Consider the following 20130-nt stretch of genomic DNA (forward strand, 5'->3'; position numbering starts at 1 on the left):
TTGAGTGTAATTTCTTCTTTTTGTTCTAGAGCTCTCAGGTGTGCTGTTAAGCTGCTTGTATATGCTCTCTCCAGTTTCTTTTTGGAGACACTTAGAGCTATGAGTTTTCCTCTGAGTACTGCTTTCCTTATGTCCCATAAGTTTGGATATGTTCTGCCTTCATTTTCGTTAAATTCTAAAGTCCTTAATTTCTTTCCTTATTTCTTCCTTGACCAAGTTATCATTGAGTAGGATGTTGTTCAGCTTCCATATGTATATGGGCTTTCTGTTGTTTTTGTTGCTAATTGAAGACCAGCCTGATCTGATAGGATGCATGGGATTGTTTCAATCTTTTTCTATCTATTGAGGCCTGTTTTGTGACCAGTTATATGGTCAGTTTTGGAGAAGGTACCATGAAATGCTGAGAAGAAGGTATATTTTTTTGTTTTAGGATGAAATGTTCTATAGGTATCTATTAAATCCACTTGGTCCATAACTTGTGTTTGTTTCAATGTTTCTCTGTTTAGTTTGTGTTTCCATGATCTGTCCACCAATGAGGGTTGGCTGTTGATGCCTCCCATTATTATTGTGTAATGTGCAATGTGTGCTTTGAGCTTTAGTAAAGGTTCTTTTATAAATGCTGTTCCCCTAGCATTTGGAGCATAGATGTTCAGAATTGAGAGTTCTTCTTGATAGATTTTTCCTTTGGCCAGTATGAAGTGCCCTTCCTTATCTTTTTTGATAACTTTTGGTTGAAGGTTGATTTTATTCATATTAGAATAGCTACTCTAGCTTGTTTCTTGGAACCATTTGCTTGGAAAATTGTTTTCCAGCCCTTTACTCTGAGGTAGTGTCTACTTTGACACTGAGGTGTTTTTCCTGTATGCAGCAAAATGCTTGGTCCTGTTTATATATCCAGTCTGTTACTCCTTTTTATTGGGGAATTGAGTCTATTGATGTTAAGAGATATTAAGGAATAGTTATTGTTGTTTCCTGTTATTTTTTATGTTACTTTTATGATTGTGTGGCTATCTTTTTTGGGGTTTGTTGAAAGAAGATTACTTTCTTGATTTTTCTAGGGTGTAGTTTCACTCCTTGTGTTGACATTTTCCATCTATTATCCTTTGTAGAGCTGGATTTGTGGAAAGATATTGTGTAAATTTGGTTTTATCATGGAATATCTTGGTTTCTCCATCTTTGATAATTGAGAGTTTTGCTGGGTGTAGTAGCCTGGACTGGCATTTGTGTTCTCTTAGGATCTGTATAACATCTGCCTAAGGTCTTCTAGCTTTCAGTCTCTGTTGAGAAGTCTGGTGTAATTCTGATAGATCTGCCTTTATATGCTACTTGACCTTTTTCCCTTACTGCTTTTAATATTCTTTCTTTGTTTTTTGCATTTGATGTTTTGACTATTATGTGATGGGAGAAATTTCTTTTCTGGTCTAATCTATTTGGAATTCTGTAGGCTTCTTGTATGTTTATGAGCATCACTTTCTTTAGGTTAGGGAAGTATTCTCCTATAATTTTGTTGAAGATATTTACTGGCCCTTTAAGTTGGGAATCTTCACTCTCTTCTATACCTATTATCCTAAGGTTTGGTCTTCTCATTGTATCCTCGATTTCCTAGAAGTTTTGGTTTAGGAGCTTTTTGCATTTTTCATTTTCTTTGACTGTTGTGTCAATGTTTTCTATGTTATCTTCTGCCCCTGAGATTCTCTTTATCTCTTGTTTTCTGTTGGTGATGCTCGGGTTATTGACTCCTGATCTCTTCCCTAGGTTTTCTATCCCCAGAGTTGTCTCCCTTTGTGATTTCTTTATTGTTATATTTCCAGTTTTAGGTCCTGAACAGTTTTAGGTTTTGTTCACTTCTGTCACCTATTTGGTTGTATTTTCCTGTAATTCTTAAAGGGATTTTTATGTTACCTCTTTAACAGCTTCTAGCTGTTTACCTGTGTTCTCCTGTATATCTTTAAAGGAGTTATTTATGTCCTTCTTAGAATCCTCTATTTCCACCATGAGATGTGATTTTAAATCAGATTCTTGCTTTTCTGCTGTGTTAGGGTATCCAGGGCCTGTGTTTGGAGAACTGGGTTCTAATGATGCCAAGTAACCTTGGTTTCTGTTGCTTATGTTTTTGGGGCTTTTTTTGGTTTTTGGGTTTGGGTTTTTTTGTTTTGTTTTGTTTTGTTTTTTTGTTTTGTTTTTTTGTTTTTTTTGTTTTTTGTTTTTTTGGTTTTTCGAGACAGGATTTCTCTGGCTGTCCTGGAACTCACTCTGTAGACCTGGCTGTCCTCGAACTCAGAAATCCACCTGTCTCCCAAGTGCTGGGATTAAAGGCATGTGCCACCACTGCTTGGCTTGTTGCTTATGTTCTTATTCTTCCCTCTCGCTATCTGATTATCTCTGGTGTTAGCTGGTCTTGGTGTCTCTGACTGTGGCTTGTCCCTCCTCCAAGCCTCTGTGTCAGTACTCCTACGAGACCAGTTCTCTCCAGGAGGAATTTGGGTATAGAGAGCTGTGGCACAGGGTCAGCTCTGGGGTGCAGATGGAAACCAGAAGGATCCTATCCTGGGCTGTTCCTTGCTTTCTGTGTCCTGATGACTCTGGGTGGGTCCCTCTTGGGCCAGGAATTTGAACAGAAGTGGTAGTTTTACCTGTGCTCACAGGTGTGTTCACACTCCTGGGAGACCAGCTCTCTCCAAGTGGTATTTGTGTATAAAGTGCTGTGGAACAGCATCAGCTCCTGGCACAGATTGGAAACCAGAAGAATCCTGTCCAGAGTTTGGAGTTTACCCAGCTGGTTAATCTATATCTTGTTCCACTGTATGTTGGAAGTATGTGATCTAGTTTTGATTTTGATATTATACAGTGTGATGGTTTGTATGAGCTTGGCCCAAGGAGTGGCACTATTAAAAGGTATGGCACTGTTGGAGTAGGTGTGGCCCTGTTGGAGTAGGTGTGTCACTGTGGGTGTGGGCTTTATACCCAACCCTAGCTGCCTGGAAGTAAGAATTCTGCTAGCAGTCTTCAGATGAAGATACAGAGCTCTCAGCTCTGCCTGCACCATGCTTGCCTAGATGCTGCATGCTCCCACCTTGATGACAATGGACTGAACCTCTGAACCTGTAAGCCAGCCCCAATTAAATGTTGTCCTTTCTAAGACTTGCATTGGTCATGGTGTCTGTTCACAGCAGTAAAACCCTAACTAAGACATTTAGGATTACAGTTAAGAGATTGTATAAATCTCAGAAGAGATTTGAACATTGGACTTTTGAACGTTATTGAGACTGTAATAGACCATGGAGACCTTGAAGTTAGACTAAATGCATTTTGCATTATGTTATGGCTATGATGGCCAGGGAGTGCAATGTGGTGGTTTGAATAGTTATGACTCTCATAGATTCATGTGTTTGAATGTTTTGGTCATAGGGAGTGGCACACTATCAGGAGGTTTGGTCTTTTTTGAGTAGATGTAGCCTTGTTGGAAGAAGTGTATCACTGTGGAGGTGTGCTCTGAGGTCTCATATATGCTCTTCTGGCCAGGGTGACATAGTCTCCTTCTACCTGTGGATCAAGATGTAGAACTCTCAGCTCCTCCAGCACCATATTTGCCTGCATGCCTCCATGCTTCTCACCATGATGATAATGGGCTGAAGTTCTCAAACTATAGGCTAGCTTCAATTAAATTTTATCCTTTATGAGAGTTGCTGTGGTCAAAATCTCTCTTCACCATAATAAAACCAAAACTACAACAACCAGTCATCTAGAAATTGCTTTATCCCCTTCCAAGAAACTGATAGATGATAATTTTTCCAAACTTCAAAGGGGAAAATGCCACCATTTTTGCTTGGCATAAGGCAAATACTCTACTGAAGACAGACAGTGCTGAAGCTTCATTGTAATCATTGCTACCTAAGACAGAGATGACATTGAGAAGACTTAGAGTCTGACTTAGCCTCTGGTTTCTGTGCAATGGTCTTTCAGCCGTGGGAACCCTTATTTTGGTTCTCCGTATTCTCACCACTGCACTTCACAGAGAAGAGAACCAGCCAGAACTGCTGTGGTGTAACTCTGCTCTGCTTAACATGATTTTCTGTTGATTTGTCAACACACATATATTGTGTAACAGCACTAAAATGAAATGGTAAGATTCACACACAGCAACAGCAAAGGAACAAATAGTGTGTGTGGCTGGTTGAGACTGCTGCAGTGTTAAAGAGCAGCTCCAGAAGACACTTGTCATGCACCGTCAGGAGAGCCTAGCTGTGCTGGAGGCAAGTCTCTCCCTGTCCCAGTAAAAGAAGCCAGAAGCCTGGAAAGAGTTGGTGTTCCCCACCCCAAAAAATCAATTTCTAATTTGAAACAAAATCCTTTTTGACTACACGGAGTTCAGAACCCATTATTGGTGCTGTTTTTGTCTGCTGATGTTCAGCACTTTGCTTGTGCACGGTGAATCCCAGTAGTGCTGCTAGACAATCGATCTAACTGGAGGGAAGCTGTTCCATATCTGCGCAGTCTCAGGAACACTGTCATTTGCCATTTTATTTTCCAGTCTCACCCCTCACTCCTCTTTTTCCTTTGTCTTTAGACAGTGGGAGGATCTAGTATGATAATGAAAATAATATTAAAAACCTTCTTATCTGCATAAAAGTTCGAATGTTTCAGCATTTTAAGATAGTCCTAGGAACCATGAAGTTTTTCTAAGGTTTTCTAGTATTTTTCTCTTCTTTTATGGTCTGCCTGATTACTGAAGACATGAGGTTGCCCCTTGAGCCTCTCCGTGAGGGCAGAGCTGCTGTGGGCAGGTTAGAGAAAGGACAGGGTTATTGCTTTGGCCTTAGCTGCAGCACCCAGCCCAGTGGGTGAATTAACTTTCCCAATTGTGCACTGTGGGGCTGGATGCCTGGTTATTACAGTGCCAGTGACCCAGCACTAAGTGCCCAAGCTACAAGGCTTGGTTGGCCCCTCCTTAATTGCTTTCCTCTCATTAGCATGACAGAATCTTTGGTATACATTTCTGTTTTATATCCATGGTTTCTTTTGTTGTTCTTTAATCATGAAGTGCTTTACAGGATATTTACTGCAGGACCATTAATCTTTATTTCTATCTCTCACTCTCTTACCTCTCTTGTTCACCTCACCATTCTGCCAACTTTGTTGACACTAAATATAAAAGAGATAGAATCTTTGCTCAACGAACAGCCTTATGATAGCAAGAATAGCGTGTTATTATCAAAATTAGCTTACAGTATAAACCTTCTCTTCCATTAGTGCTTAGAATTATGTGTTTTCGTTATTTGTGTTGTTGTTGGGTTTTGTGGGTTTTTGTTGTTTGTTTGTTTCCCTGAGTTATGTAGAATGGAGGAAATGTTACTTTGGAAAATCTAAGCTTGCTTTAAGAGCTTTTAGGAGGCATGCTGGAGACAGTGGGGATTCACATGCTCTTCCTGCCTCTCCCTTCTCGCCATGCCTCAGCAAACATTCTAGTACTGTCTACCTGAGCAGCCACTGTTGATCTGCCACAAGAGCCCTGGGAACTTGGGTATTATTCCCTGTGGTGCTGATCAACCAGCTGAGGCTGAAGCCACTGGGCATAGTTCCAGAATAAAAATATTAGACTATGGGACTTGGCACTGCCCTTTCTTAACCCTATTTGAAAGCCATTCCAAAAGTCCTTGCTGTATTTGGGGATACCTCCTGCTGTCCCCATTATGAATTTCTGAATCCCTTCACATCTGTGGCAGAATCTCACTCCAGAGTAGTTTCAGCTTGGCTGGCAGTGTTGGCCACACTCTTCACTTTTCTTTTGGGGATTTTTAGGCTAGACTACATAGCCATCATTGTTGGTTGAGTTCCCTGAGAGGATCTCAAGAACATTTTTCTTACTGGAAAATGTTTGTGACAGGCTTTACTGAAGTAAACAATAATCACTAGTGTTCCTACTGATACTCGTAATAAGCTTGTGCTTCTAGTGATGTGCACATCATGATGGCCCATGTTAGATAAACACAAGAGACAAACTAAGTATGTTGGAAGACTCAAAGTACAGAAGTTGTTTTCATCTATCATTTAAGGATCATTTACTTATGTTTCCTTTATTATTGCTGTCATCTATATCTTATATTTAATCATAAGAAAATGAACTTATTCCCAGGAGTATAAAATAAGAAATATACTAAGTATCAATGTCTTTATCAACAGCACACAGAAGGCAAGCACACTAGAGTGCTATGAATAAACCCAAGCAGTAGAGTTAATCATCCTATTTGGTTCACTAAAAAAGGATTTCAAATTTAAGACCCTATCTTTAAGAGTTAATCTTAATGTAAATATGAAATATTGTCACTTAAACAAGAGCATCTACATTTCCCATCTTTTGATATTGAAAGAAGTACCTCAAAATACAATCTACTTTCCTAACTTGTTATGTATGTCTTGGGTCTTCTATCACTAAACAATAACTTGTATGTCTATATCTTAGATCATAGGTCCACACATGGTAGGAGCTCATTATATATTTGTTGACTGAATTAACATAGCATTAAATATATTGATTTTTCTTTTTCTGCCCTTGTTTCATTTTCCCAAAATAAGTACCTAATCAGTTAGACCTTTTGACCTCAATGCCAGCAGTAATTTAGTTATTTAAGCAAAATATATGCTTACATCATCAAAATCCTTATGATGATTGATTGCTAATGTCAAAGAGAAAGACTGTAGTGAGGCCTTAAAATAGCAGTGCCCAAGAAGTCAGGGAAACATGGTCATTATTTTATTTCTGTTTATTCTAATTGAGGTTTAATTATATACAATACAGTTGCACGGGTCTTAGATGTACAGATTGATAAGTCTGACAGTTGTTTATACCAATTCATATGTAGTGCACTTCCCTGATTTCCAAAAGTTCCCTGTGCTCTCCGCTAGCCAGTTCCTTCCCTGAAGCCATTCCCTGGGCTCACAGAGGGCTTTATCTCACTGTTCATTCACTTGGCCCTTTTCTGTATATATGCCTTCCTAGTGTCTCCTTCCAAAGCTACCACTCTCAGCAGTCATGCATATAGGATCCATCCATGTGACTCCATTGGCCCTTGATGACCTCTTTGAAGGCCCTGTCTCCTAGCATGATCCCTGAGTACCTAGGATTAGGACTGGGATGTAGCTAAATCCGTAAACAACTTCTTTCTGTAATTATGGATTTTGTTTTTTGTTGTTGATGCCTGCTTAAGGGCTCCATTCCTAGGAATAAAAGAATGAAAGAATGAAAGAATTCGCACACCCACTCCAGGTCTCAAAACAGTCTTCACCCATTATGTATGCTCTTACTGGTGCCTTGTGATTGTTGAAATCAGGGTGAGAAAGTCCCTCCTAGATGATTGAGTCTTTGTCATAAATGGATCTTTGATTTCATCAAATCTTATTTTTTTCCTGCACCAGTTAAGGTGATAACTGTATTACTTACTATATCACCATGAGCAAACATCTGTAAAAGCAGTTTTAGAGAGCAAGGACTTTACTCTGGTAAAGAGCAGTGTCAGACATTCCAGTGGCTACCACACTCAGGTAGACACCATGATGAAACAAGCATATGTGGAGACTGTACTTCATTTCTTGTAATGTACGAAAGCAGAGAAAGAGACAGAGAGGATCCAGGCATGTGTTAACATGCCCTCCACTCCCATGCCCATGATTTACTTCCTCCAACTAGGTCCTACCTGCTAACATTTCTAGAACCTCCGAAGGTCACACCACCAACTAGAGACTAGTCTTTCTGCCCATGAGCCTTTGTGGGAACATTTCCTGTCAAATCAAAGTAATAACATTTCTTCACTCATTAGTTTGATCATTTGCTAACTATGACGTCAAAGTATATCTTTGGTTGTTATAATGATTGTGTCAAGCTATGATATCATAACATGTCAGTGAAAAAAGTGGAATAGACAGCCCTAGGAGCTCATCCTCCACCAGAAACACTGAAGACCACACCATTAAGAATCCACCTTGTCAGAACTCTGAAGAAGAAAAGGTTTTGCAGAAACATGGTAGGAGAACTTTGTGGTCTCTCTCCCTAAGAAGGCATCAGTCTTTAAGATGTCAGCCCAAGCATGGATGAGAGAGCCTGATTTCCGTGGAAGCAGATATCAGGGGTTTGTTTTGACCTGCCTGTAGATTCCTCAGAAGGTTGACACAAGTCCTGCTTTTTGTTCTGCCTAATGCACTTTTCATATGATATTCTGTGGGAACTTGGAAAGCCAAGTGAACATGCTGCAGCCTCCTAGCATAAGAAAGTAACCGTGATAGAACTATACAAGAAGCTACAAGACCTAGATAAACTGAACAAACTGCCAGATTCTACTCCAAAAATAGAACATGTGAAAAGATCTTTTAACAATAATCATTTTTTTAACTCTCCTGAAAAAGAAGCCAGAACCATATAGCTTCACAAGTGAATTTCACCAAATCTCTAAGAATTAAGGCAAATACTTCTCACACTTTTTCATAAAATAGAACAGGAAGGGATACATCTGAACTTATTTTAAGAGTTCCCCATGCTGAAACCATGCATTCATTAAACAAACTGTAGTCCAATGTCTGCTATAAATATTCATTGAAATAGCCCAAGCAAAAAACCAGTAGCAAGCTGAATGTAGCAGCATATTAAGAAGATGATAAATCATGACCAAGTGGGGTTTAACTTAGGAATGCAAAGGTGATTCAACTCAGAAAAATCAATCAATGTAATCCACCACATTAGCAGAAAGAAGGCAAAAACCACATGCTCATCTCAGTCAACAGAGAAAAAACATTTAGCAAATTTTTTTGTGGGAGATTTCATAAGTAGTATGAGGAATTTACGAGTGAAACCTGCATCGAATATAATATTGACTATAAAAGTGTGAACCCCCTCCCCCAGTTTTAAACATCAAGGAAGGAACTTGTATTATCTCCAGATCCAGTGCACTCCAAGTAAAGCTCACTACAATGCAGCTGTGCCTTTTATCTTCATATTGTCTTGGCTTGTTTTCTTTACTGTCACAAGAGTTGAACATAGTAAGTTGTCTGGCCCACAAAACCTAAGCTATCAACAGAACCTGCTACAGTGCTAGATGAGGAAGGAGGAAAAGAAGAGTGTGGGGTACAAACTTGGGACATTTTTATAGGACAGTCTATAATTGGCACATGTAACAACATGACCACACAGAAGCATGCAGGAATGTGGCAATATAAATTATATATATATATAATAAATTATATATATATATATAAATATAAAATAAATAATAAATTATATATATATATATATATATATATATATATATATCCACCCATAGCAATAGTGCAGAAGAGGACTTACAAAGAAAAACACACAGCACATATACAATCATCAACAAATAAGCTTTAAGAACTTACTTTATAAACACAGGCATTTGTATAGAAATTTGATTAGCCTAGTGGATAGCATCATTCCTAGACTTAGATTTTTTAAAAACATATAACATCTTTGTGTATATTTCTATTTGTAATTATATATGGTTGTGTGTTTCTATGAATACACAAAGCTACAACATTGCTACACACTGAATATTAAATCATAATTTATAGAAGGAACTGTTGTGCCCAGATTGAAAAACCCCAAAGAGACCACCAGGGACAGCAACTCTGGTGCAAACACATGAGGGTCTTTATTCAAGCTTGAAAGCTTGGGCCACAAACCTTCCTGATGTAACAGATTAGGAAAAGCAACCATGAGGTCTAGGGGAAGGGGTTTTTAAAGGAATAAAACCAAAGCAGGGGTTTCCAAGCCTTGGCACTACATGATTAAGAGATGGAGAACATCTGGTCATTAACTGCTGCTACAGAAGAGAAGCACCCTTTGAAACAGTATCTCTTTTGTGTAGAAAAGAATGCAGTAAGACTGGTGACTCCCAAGGGTAGTTAGGAAACTTTATCTAAAGGAATTCGAGAGGGCCTAGGACTCCCAGCAGCGGCAGTGGCTGGATGTGTTTCACTCTGGGATCTGGTCCTCTGTTTAAGCTTATGCTTCTCCTGAACAAATATAGTTAAAAAACTAACATGACTTTTGAAAGCTTAACTTGTAAGAAACTTTGAGAGGCTGGTTTGTGGCTCACACCTTTAATCCCAGCACATGGGAGGCAGAGGCAGGTGGCTCTCTGAGTTGAAGGCCAGCCTGGTCTACACAGTGAGTTCCAGGACAACCAGAGCTACACAGAAAAACCCTGTCTCAACACACACACACACACACACACACACACACACAAGTTTGTGAATTAAAAGGCAAAAGAGAGAGAATAAACTTAACCTATACCTTGAGTGGCAACATTATTGATCTTTTAGGGATCTCATATCCTTCAGAAAAATAAGTGAGCATATGTTTGGAAATTGGATCCTCTAAAAGTTCCTTACTTCAATTTCACTCCTTCAGAGTATCACAGAACCAACTTTTATCAGAAGTATCAAAACAAAACAAAACAAAAAAACTGGTGTTTTGTTCCAAGATACTAACTAAAGGATATTCATAGTCTGTCCCTACCAGAAATGTCCTCTTTCCACTCCACTCACCCACTGTTTTAGTTAGAGTTTTACTGCTGTGAACAGACACCGTGACCAATGCAAGTCTTAGAAAGGACATTTAAGTGGAGCTGGCTTACAGGTTCAGAGGTTCAGTCCATTGTCATCAAGGTGGGAGCATGGCAGCATGTAGGCAAGGATGGTGCAGGCAGAGCTGAGAACTCTATATCTTTATCTGAAGACTGCTAGCAGAATACTTACTTCCAGGCAGCTAGGACTAGGGTATTAAAGCCCATACCCACAGTGACACACCTACTCCAACAAGGCACCTCCTAATAGTGCCACTCCTTGGCCCAAGCGTATATAAACCTTCACCAGGAACCAGGAACCACCAATTAAACCACTTTAATTGTTTCTATGTGTTACGTATCTTCAGTCCCTGCCTCCAATCTGTCCTAAATTTTCTGGAATATTAAACTTTCCTGTTTTTATTCTTTCTGTCCTTACATCTGCCATCAGATTCATAATCCAGAGAACAGTTTGGCACTGTGTCGGTGGTGCTACTGTTTGCTTTTTCAAACTATCTAACACAGTAGTTAAAAGTCTGTCCAGCAGACCTGATTGCATTCAAACCAGTGTCGCCCTCAACAGCTGTGCAGTGCTGGGCATGGGCTTGATTTTCACCTTGAGTTCCATAAGATGGGCAGTAGAAGAACCTGAGACTGTTAAAAGAACTGACTCAAGTTCGTTATTAGAAAGGAATCAAGTGATAGTGATATCTAATAGGTATCTCGTGAGTAAACTATATATTCAACATTGTGAATTTTAATATAATGTTTTTGTTCATGTAAGTCTCTGCTTCAAATTCTATGCTCTTCATTTCTTACTTTTAAACTTCTGGCTTCCATGTCAGAGTATCCATACTCCTACTGCCAGATATTGTGATCGCTAAGTTCTTAATGTCTCACACTTTTTATAATGGTGAAAGACAATGAAGACAACCCTCCCTGTTGCCTGGAAACAGATGCAGGCTCCTGCCTTACTATCTTTGTTACCTTAGACCAGCCACAGAAGTCCCACCTTTTTTTTTTCATTATTTGTCAATATGCTATCAATGTTAATATACATGGCAAAAGTTCTTATGAAAAACAATTTCTAGAAAATGTAGAACTGGAGATAGGGAGGGACAGAGAATAAGACCAGATCCAGACAGGGAGTTGAAATCAACTTCCCATGTACACAGAGAAGCCCTGGGAGAAAAGATGGATGCTCTACATTTTTGGCATTTTAGAATATGGTATTCCTAACATTCCTAAAATTCACTTCATGTTACATAGATATTCACTCACTCCTACAAGAAAGGGTGCATCTTTCCAAATAGGCCTGTAATGCCTGCTGGGCAGCAGTTTCTAAGGAACCAGAAGGAAATCATGACAGAATTCTCATGGCCCTCCAGAATAAAGATGGATGTTTTGTGTTGTTGAAAAGTAATAAATATAACATAAAACCAAAAACAAAAGATGTGCCCTTACAGTACTATTATTTTACTTAACATCTCAGAGAGAAGAGTAACTAATCAGCTAAATAGCACTTCTTAGAATGGAACAGGAGCCAGAAGAGGCCCGCTGTAGGAACATAAATTATTGCTTAGGAATCTCCTAAGACCCTGAAATGATGGTCTGCTGGTCATGCCTTTCACATGATACATGTTACAGTCCAGTATAGTGTTCTTAAAAGAAATGGGTGTTTATATCTAATCTTAAATGCGTTTAAAGAGACTCCATCAACTGGAAAGGTCTGGAGATGCAAGGTGCGAAGATTTTCTGTTTTGTCAACAAGAAGACTTTTGTTAATAATAGTTAAATGGGTTAATAATAGTTAAGTAGCTAGATGGCTCAGCAGGTAAGAACACTGACTGCTCTTCCAAAGATCCTGAGTTCAAGTCCCAGCAACCACATGGTGGCTCACAACCACCCATTAATGAGATCTGATGCCCTCTTCTGGTGCGTCTGAAGACAGCTACAGTGTACTTATTTATAATAAATAAATCTTTGAGCCAGAGCAAGCAGGGACTGAGCGAGCGGGGTCTACCGGAGCCAGCGGGGTTGACTAGGGAGTGAGAGGAAGTCCTAAAAAAATCAATTCCCAACAACCAGATAAAGACTCACAACTATTGTACAGCTACAGTGTGTACTCATATACATGAAATAAATAAATCTTAAAAAAATAATAGTTAAATGGAACAAAGTAAAGCAGTTTGCTTTCTTGGGCATTTTCATAGTAAACCCAAATCGTCAGAAGTATGATAGACAAATGTGTCTAAAAACAAAGTAGTTTAGCCTGTTTTTGCACAGCTGAGTAGGTTTTGTTTGCCTTTAAGTAAGGCAATGTGAATCACTGCTATTTATAAAGCTCAACATAAGGAACTTTTTAATTGCCATTGTTCCATTTCAGAGAGGGAAAGTAGTAGTTCTTGAGGCTTTGGGATGTCCCAAATGGTCTACTTTGTTACTTGAAGTGAACTTTTCATTTCTTTTATTGAATACTCAAATTATTTCCTTTATTGTTTATACAGAGACAGCAGCAGGAGTTAGAAAAGATGCATCCACATCTCCAATGTCAACACGAAGCCCTAAGGACCCCCTGGCACCAGCTTCCTCCACGTCACAGCACAAAACCTCCAGGTGAGCCTAAGACTTAGTGGTCTCCATAGGAGAATGTTTAGAAGGCTGAAGAAACCATGATGGTTTCAGTGATCTTATGCAACAGGCACTTGTTAAGAAGCCTTAGATTTGGCAAATTCATTACAGATTTCTTTTCTCTATATTCATGCTTTTCTGAAATGATCATGACAGTTGACAAGGATTTCCATAGAAACCCAAAGCGTCCTGTCTACAGAAACTCTGCTTAGCAATGGGCCCCTCTCAGCTCATAATCAGTGTTGCTGTAGTTAGTTAGTCTGCTCTAATCTGCCAGGCAGCAGTGTGTACATTCCTCACTACTCCCACAAGGCTCTGGATTCTCGAATAAAAGACACACACACACACACACACACATGCACACATGCGCGCGCGTGCGCACACACACACACACACACACACACACACACACACACACACATGCACAGAGACTTCTATTTTATTATGCCTTAAACTGCCAATGGCTTGGTCATTCCCAAACTTCCATGTTGCTAATGCTTTCTCTTCTATACTCCTGAGTTATTATTTATTAAAATCAGTATTCCATCTTTATCACACTAGACCCAATTGTGGGGGATGCTGGGACCACTCTTTCCAGGCTCCTATATGGCTGGAATTCTGTCTTCTGCCACTCTCAAGCCTGCATCTTTTTCCTTCCCCAGCAATGGCCATTCTCTCTCCTCTCCTGTGTCCCTTGCCTGGGAACCTAAAAGTCCCACCTCTGTCTCCAACTATTAGCCACTGGCAACTTTATTTACCAGTCAAAGCCAACCTGGGGCAGGGACCCTCAGCATCTTACATGCAGATGTGCGGGTTCCCAGATAATTTGGGGAGCCAAATTAACAGAAGTAACATTAAACCAATCCACAACACATTGGTGGTATTTGGTCTACAACTTTAAGTGACTAAATTCTAAAATCCCCAGTGAATTTTGTGCTAAAGGTATCTTGACATCGACTTATACCAGAGACATTAGAAGAACTAATTGTTTGCTCATCTATTTCTGGAGTTAGAGAAAATATATCATTTAAAACTTATATTAAGGAAGACAAGAAGTCACAGCATCCAGAGAATACCTCCAGAGAGTCTTGGTGGCTGGAGTCAGAGCCTTCCCCTGCCTGAATTCAGAGACCTTTCACCAGTGTCCAGATCAGAATCTCCCTACCTGAAAGCCACTATGAACTTCAAGATCCCACCCACACTCCTGTAGCAGAGGAGAAGAAGCCTGCTGAAAGATGAAGCCTTGACCATCTCTGCTCTGCAGGACCTGCCCATGCAGCTCTTCCCCCCACTCTTCAAGGATGCATTCAGTAACAAACAACTGAACATCCTGAAGCAGATGGTGGCAGCCTGTCCCTTCCCATACCTTCCTGTAGGAGCTCTGATGAAGACTCCTAACTTGGAGACCTTGAAGGCTCTGCTGGGTGGCCTGAATTTGCTGATGACACAAAAGGTTCGACCGAGGAATTGGAAACTACAAGTGCTTGATTTACGAGATGCCAACCATAATTTCTGGAATGTGTGGGCTGGAATAGAGAATGGTATCTGCTCTCCACACATTAGCCACACACGACCATTGCTGTATCATCCCATACAACAGGGAAAAGAGGCTGTGACTTTGTGGATAAACCTTTCTGTAAATCCCAGGGATACAAATGAATACAATGAATATTTTTATCAGTTGGCAAAGAAGAGAAAAGATGTAGTACAGGTGAACTGTCAGAAGATAGAGTTCTGGACCAACCCTTGTTATCACCTATGGAATCTTCTGGATATAGTTGAACCAAGTTCTATCCAGGAATTGAAAGTGTATAAACACTTCAACCCGGACACCCTTGCAGTGATAGTCCCTTACTTGGACCAGATGAGAAACCTTCAGAAACTCCTTTTCAGTGATATTCACATATCTTTGAATTGGCCTGGAAATAAAGAGATGGAAGACTGGTGTGTAAGAATGATCATTCCCCATTTCTCCAAGCTCCACAAGCTCCAGCATCTCTATTTGAATGATGTCTGCTTTGTGAAGGAACACCTGGACCAATTGCTCAGGTGCTTAGAGAGTCCTTTAGTATTTTAAAATAGTTAGCTTGCCCACCCCTCTCCACTGACCTTCTCTCTTGCTTTCAATGCTATCATCATTGGAATTTACTAAAGAAACAAATGAGTTGTGATTCTGGAAAATGAACAGAGCTCCCACCCAACCCATAAGGATTGGTTTGGCTGGGTTAGAAATGGGTAATCCTCTCAATTTTCAATTTCAGTGAATTTTCTTACTGTTAACATTTAAATGGCATTTAGTTGGTTGGTTGGTTGGTTGGTTGGTTGGTTGGTTGGTTGGTGATTGGGCTCAAATGTAGGGCTTGTACTTGTGATGTAAGCACTTCAACACTGAGCTATACCATAGCACTAAAATGTGATCGTTCACACTACCTTAATGTATTTTTGGAGGTTGACTTTTCAGTTTTAAAGGAAGCATCAAAAAGGGGAATAAAGTCTTTTTCTGTAAGGCTTTTATAAAACATTCTCAGCATAAATTTTGTGAATGAACCAAATCAGTATGGTAGACTGTTATAAGCCCTGGTTTAATTTGCTACAAATACTCATATTTACAGATGTTAAGAAGAGGATTAGCCAGGCAGTGGTGGCACACACCTTTAATCCCAGCACTTGGGAGGCAGAGGCACTTGGTCTACAGAGTGAGTTCCAGGACAGCTGGGGGTTATACAGAGAAACCCTGTCCCAAAAAAAACAAACAAACAAACAAAAAAAACACAAAAAAAAAAAGAAAAAAAGAAAAGAAAAGTATTATTCATCTGCTGGCCCTTAGGTCCTTAATACTGCTGATCAGCTAAATATAGATTCTCAGGAGCTTTGTAAATAATATGCATTTGGCTGGCTAAAAGATTGTGTAGCACACCAGATCCTATCTTTAGAGGAGTTCACAATGACTTATCATCAGTGTATTATACAAAGGGCAGAGTTGAAAATTATTCAGCACCATGAAAATCAGCTACTGGGACAGCACAGTAGTGCTTTTCCATCGTTAACATCTAAAGTATTTGAATCATTTTCATTTCAAAGTATACTCTAGTTGCTTTTTATAGACTTATTTTTTTGGTTATGCAAACTCTGGTTCTTCCATAAATCTTCAAAGAGAATGGATTCTATTCCATATTCACCCTAAACTGCAAGTATTTGGAGGTTTACAAAAGGCTTGCAAAAGATGATGGTATGGTTCAGTGCTGGGGGACAGGAATATATTTTTCCTTTGTTCTTGTAAAACCCCTAAAACTGTCCCATGTACAGGAAAATAGTCACAACAGAGTCATCTTTCCCATTCATAGCCTAGGTTTTTAATTGTTCTCTGCTGACTGTCAATATAATGGGAAATTTTCATTCCCTATTCAAGATGGAAAAGTTTGTGGCTGAAAATGTTAACATTTGCATTTTTATTTGTTGATTTATTTAAAGGACAGCCTTTCCTACAGCAATCCATCACTTGGTGACACCCCAAATATGAATAATGTATTATAGACTTGTGGTTACAATGTGTAATAAGTGCCTGAGATACTAAAGGAATGTTAACCATGTATAATATTTATCAACTCATAAATTTCATTGCTTTTGAGGTTTAATAATACTGACCATAGAACATTAATATCACTTATCTTGATTTTAGCTGGACAGCTTTGTATGTAGAAATATTCATCTACCTCATGCTAACAAAATAAATATGTCATTTACAGCACTAGCAAATAAAGCATTATAGCATCCCCTGTTGGGAGCCATAGTGCTTCTTTCTCTCCATTACCTGTGATTCCAGGGCTGCTTGTGTACCCCTTAGTTCTCAGGAATAGTACAGGCAGTTGTTATCTTGGCCCAAGAGGACTGTGGGACTAAACAAAACAATAGTGTTCACTTCTGCTTAGTAAGAACAGGTAGTCCTGCACAGAGCAGTCCTCCTAGAGAGATGACTGGATGGATGTTCTCATTGTGGGCACCAAGACAATAAATGAACCTTACCTCTGGAACAAAGCTGGGATGGTCTGTAATGCTCTGACACTCCATTTTTGTATCCACCATGAAGTCAGAGATGGACAGGTTACCTTTTGCTTCTCAAGTGAATTGTTAGGAGTACAAATACTACTTTTCATATAGCATAAATATATGCTTTTACATGTTCCCAAATTAGGTATGTCCACTGCCAACAAAAAATTTCAAACTACCAAAGCCCAAGAAGTTGTGTTTATTAACCAACATCCTCTGTGACTGGTATCCCCATTGAGGTGCAGAATTATGTATTTCTTCACTGTATATGACCTTTCTGATTATACTTGATATATGCCAATTTCATCAGAAAGTACACTTACATTTAGCAGATACTTGTATTAACATAGCTTTGAATTTCAAGCCTTTTATCTCAAACCATACTAGGAGATAAGGTATTGTACCGCTTCATGCCCTTTCATGAGACACAGTGCATTTCATATTGAAATGAAGGAAGGGCCTTCTGTAATTCTTCAGAACTGCAGAACTGTCACTTTTTGAAAAGCTGATAGAGTTTCTACTTCTCAGTCCTGTGATGAGACGATGATGATTGTTCCACACTGATGAACAGTGACTAATTCCATCCCTGTGGCTGCAGGATTAAATCCACAGCCCCAGAAGTACAAGGTCACAGAGCCCCTTCTCTGCGCCTGTGATTCATTAAGTATCAGGGCACTGCTCTTGCTTATCTCTTTCCCTGTGACATGGAAAGAGAGAAAGGCAATCCCTACCCATCATGCCCAGCAAGAAAATTTGTGCAACTAACATGGATTTATCTGCTTCTAGAAAGTCCCATTTGTTTCTTTATCTTGTTTTTCCTTTTTCTCTTTCTTTCTTTCTTTTTTTTTGTTTGTTTTCAGAAAGATTTGCATTTTCTTTTTATACTACAACATGGAAGACTTGTTTTATTTTGTTTCTTTTTGAGATACTGGCTATGGCTTTTATGAAATTTGTTAAGCCTAGGGTAGAGGAGGGGCACATATTTAAGTGTTTTGAAAAAATTGATAGTATATTAGAGACTTAAAATTAGTTAATTATTTTTAAAAAAACTTGGTCGTTTGCAGCCTGTCTACAATGCTTAACATCTCACTCTCAAGTGTACTACTAGCTTAGCCGTGCTCCTAGGTATTTACACGTGGCTAGCTCTAAGTCTGGGATCACACTCTACCAAGCCTATGTTGAAATAAATCTAAATCTCTCCATCTTTGAGACCAGTGGTTCTCAACCTTCTTTTTTTTTGTTTTGTTTTGTTTTTTGTTTTTCAAAACAGGGTTTCTCTGTATAGCTCTAGCTGTCCTGGAACTCACTCTGTAGACCAGACTGGCCTCTAACTCAGAAATCTGCCTGCCTCTGCCTCCCAAGTGCTGGGATTAAAGGCGTGTGCCACCACCACCCGGCTCGGTTCTCAGCCTTCTTAATGCTGTGGCCTTTTAATATAGTTCCTCATATTAAGACCCCCAACCATAAAATTATTTTCATTGCTACTTCATAACTGTAATTTTGCTACTGCTATGAATCATAATGTAAATGTTTGATATTCAGGATATCTGGTATGTAACCCTTGTGAAAGGGTTGATTGACAAACCCCTCCAAAAGGGATACAACCTATAGCTTGAATACCACTTTTTTAGAGAGTACATTTTTTTTCCTTAAGTAACTTCACATGAAAAGAGCAAATCTTTTAGCTCCAAATATAATGATGTAGTTTTCAGAGTTTTCAGGTAAGGAACTGATAGCACTCTGGACCTTGGCTTGCTGTGCAGAGGATCAAATGGGAGGTATCTGAGTTACTTTTTAGCTGATATGATAAGACACCATGATCAAGACAATAATAAGAGACAGCATTTAATTTGGGACTCACAGTCCCAAAGCGTTAGAGTTCATGACCCTACTAGTGGGGCCTTAGCAGCAGGCAGGCAGACCTAGGGCTGGAAAAATAGCTGAGAGCTTAAGCCAGGGAGAGAACTAGCTGGGAATGGTATGGGATTCATTCTCATTCAAACCACCAAAGGCCTCCATCAAAGCTTTAGCCCATGAACAGTTCGTGTACCATTTCATTTCCAATGACATGTTTCTAGCAGCTGCTTCGGTCAAGAAGAAGGGAAAGTCATGTCAGCGGCCTCTCCTGATTATGAAACTAGTCTGCTTTGTTTCAGCAACAAAATTCTCAAGTGGCAGCTGCCAGAGGACTCAAAATCCACACAAGAAACATTTTAAGCCGGGCAGTGGTGGCACACGTCCTTAATCCCAGCACTTGGGAGGCAGAGGCAGGTGGATTTCTGAGTTCGAGGCCAGTCTAGTCTACAGAGTGAGTTCCAGGACAGCCAGAGCTACACAGAGAAACCCTGTCTCGAAAAACCAAAAAACAAAACATTTTAATTAGTAACCAAGATATATAATACTGAGTATTACTGTTATTTAGAATTATTAGCATTATTTTAACATTAACAAAATACTTTCAGCTTGTATTTTTTTGCATGCTGAGTAAATGCTCATTAAATTCTATTTTATTAGATATTTTCTTTATTTACATGTCATATTTCCCAGTTTCCCCTCCAAAAACAAAAACAGAAAACAACAAGAACAAACCCCTGCTCCCTTCCCTCTCCCCCTGCTCGCCACCCTGCCCTCTCCTGCTTACTGGCCCTGGCATTCTCCTACACTGGGGCATAGAACCTTCACAGGGCCAAGCGCCTCTGCTCCCATTGATGACTGACTTGGCCATCCTCTACTATACGCATGCTGCTGGAGCAATCAGTCCCACCATGTTTACTCCTTGGTTGATGGTTGAGTCCCTGGGAGCGCTGAGAGTGCTAGTTAGTTCATATTGTTGTTCGTCCTAAGGGGCTGCAAACCCTTCAGCTCCTTTGGTCCTTTC

The 20130-nt window shown here is 39.6% G+C and overlaps 1 protein-coding gene and 1 pseudogene across 3 annotated transcripts in view; both read left to right on the forward strand.

The window, feature by feature from the left end:
* The window catches only part of Kiaa1328 (KIAA1328 ortholog), a 290749-nt gene that overhangs the window by 225711 nt on the left and 44908 nt on the right, over positions 1-20130 (forward strand). For all 3 annotated transcript variants that reach the window (XM_031365156.1, XM_031365157.1, XM_031365158.1), the window contains one exon: positions 13082-13190. In XM_031365156.1, the coding sequence (XP_031221016.1) occupies positions 13082-13190 (109 nt within the window). The remainder of the gene's footprint in view (positions 1-13081; positions 13191-20130) is intronic.
* LOC116086931 lies at positions 13225-15878 on the forward strand (annotated as a pseudogene).

The sequence above is a fragment of the Mastomys coucha genome, unplaced genomic scaffold (assembly GCF_008632895.1).
Source record: "Mastomys coucha isolate ucsf_1 unplaced genomic scaffold, UCSF_Mcou_1 pScaffold13, whole genome shotgun sequence".
In the NCBI taxonomy this organism is placed as follows: Eukaryota; Metazoa; Chordata; class Mammalia; order Rodentia; family Muridae; genus Mastomys; species Mastomys coucha.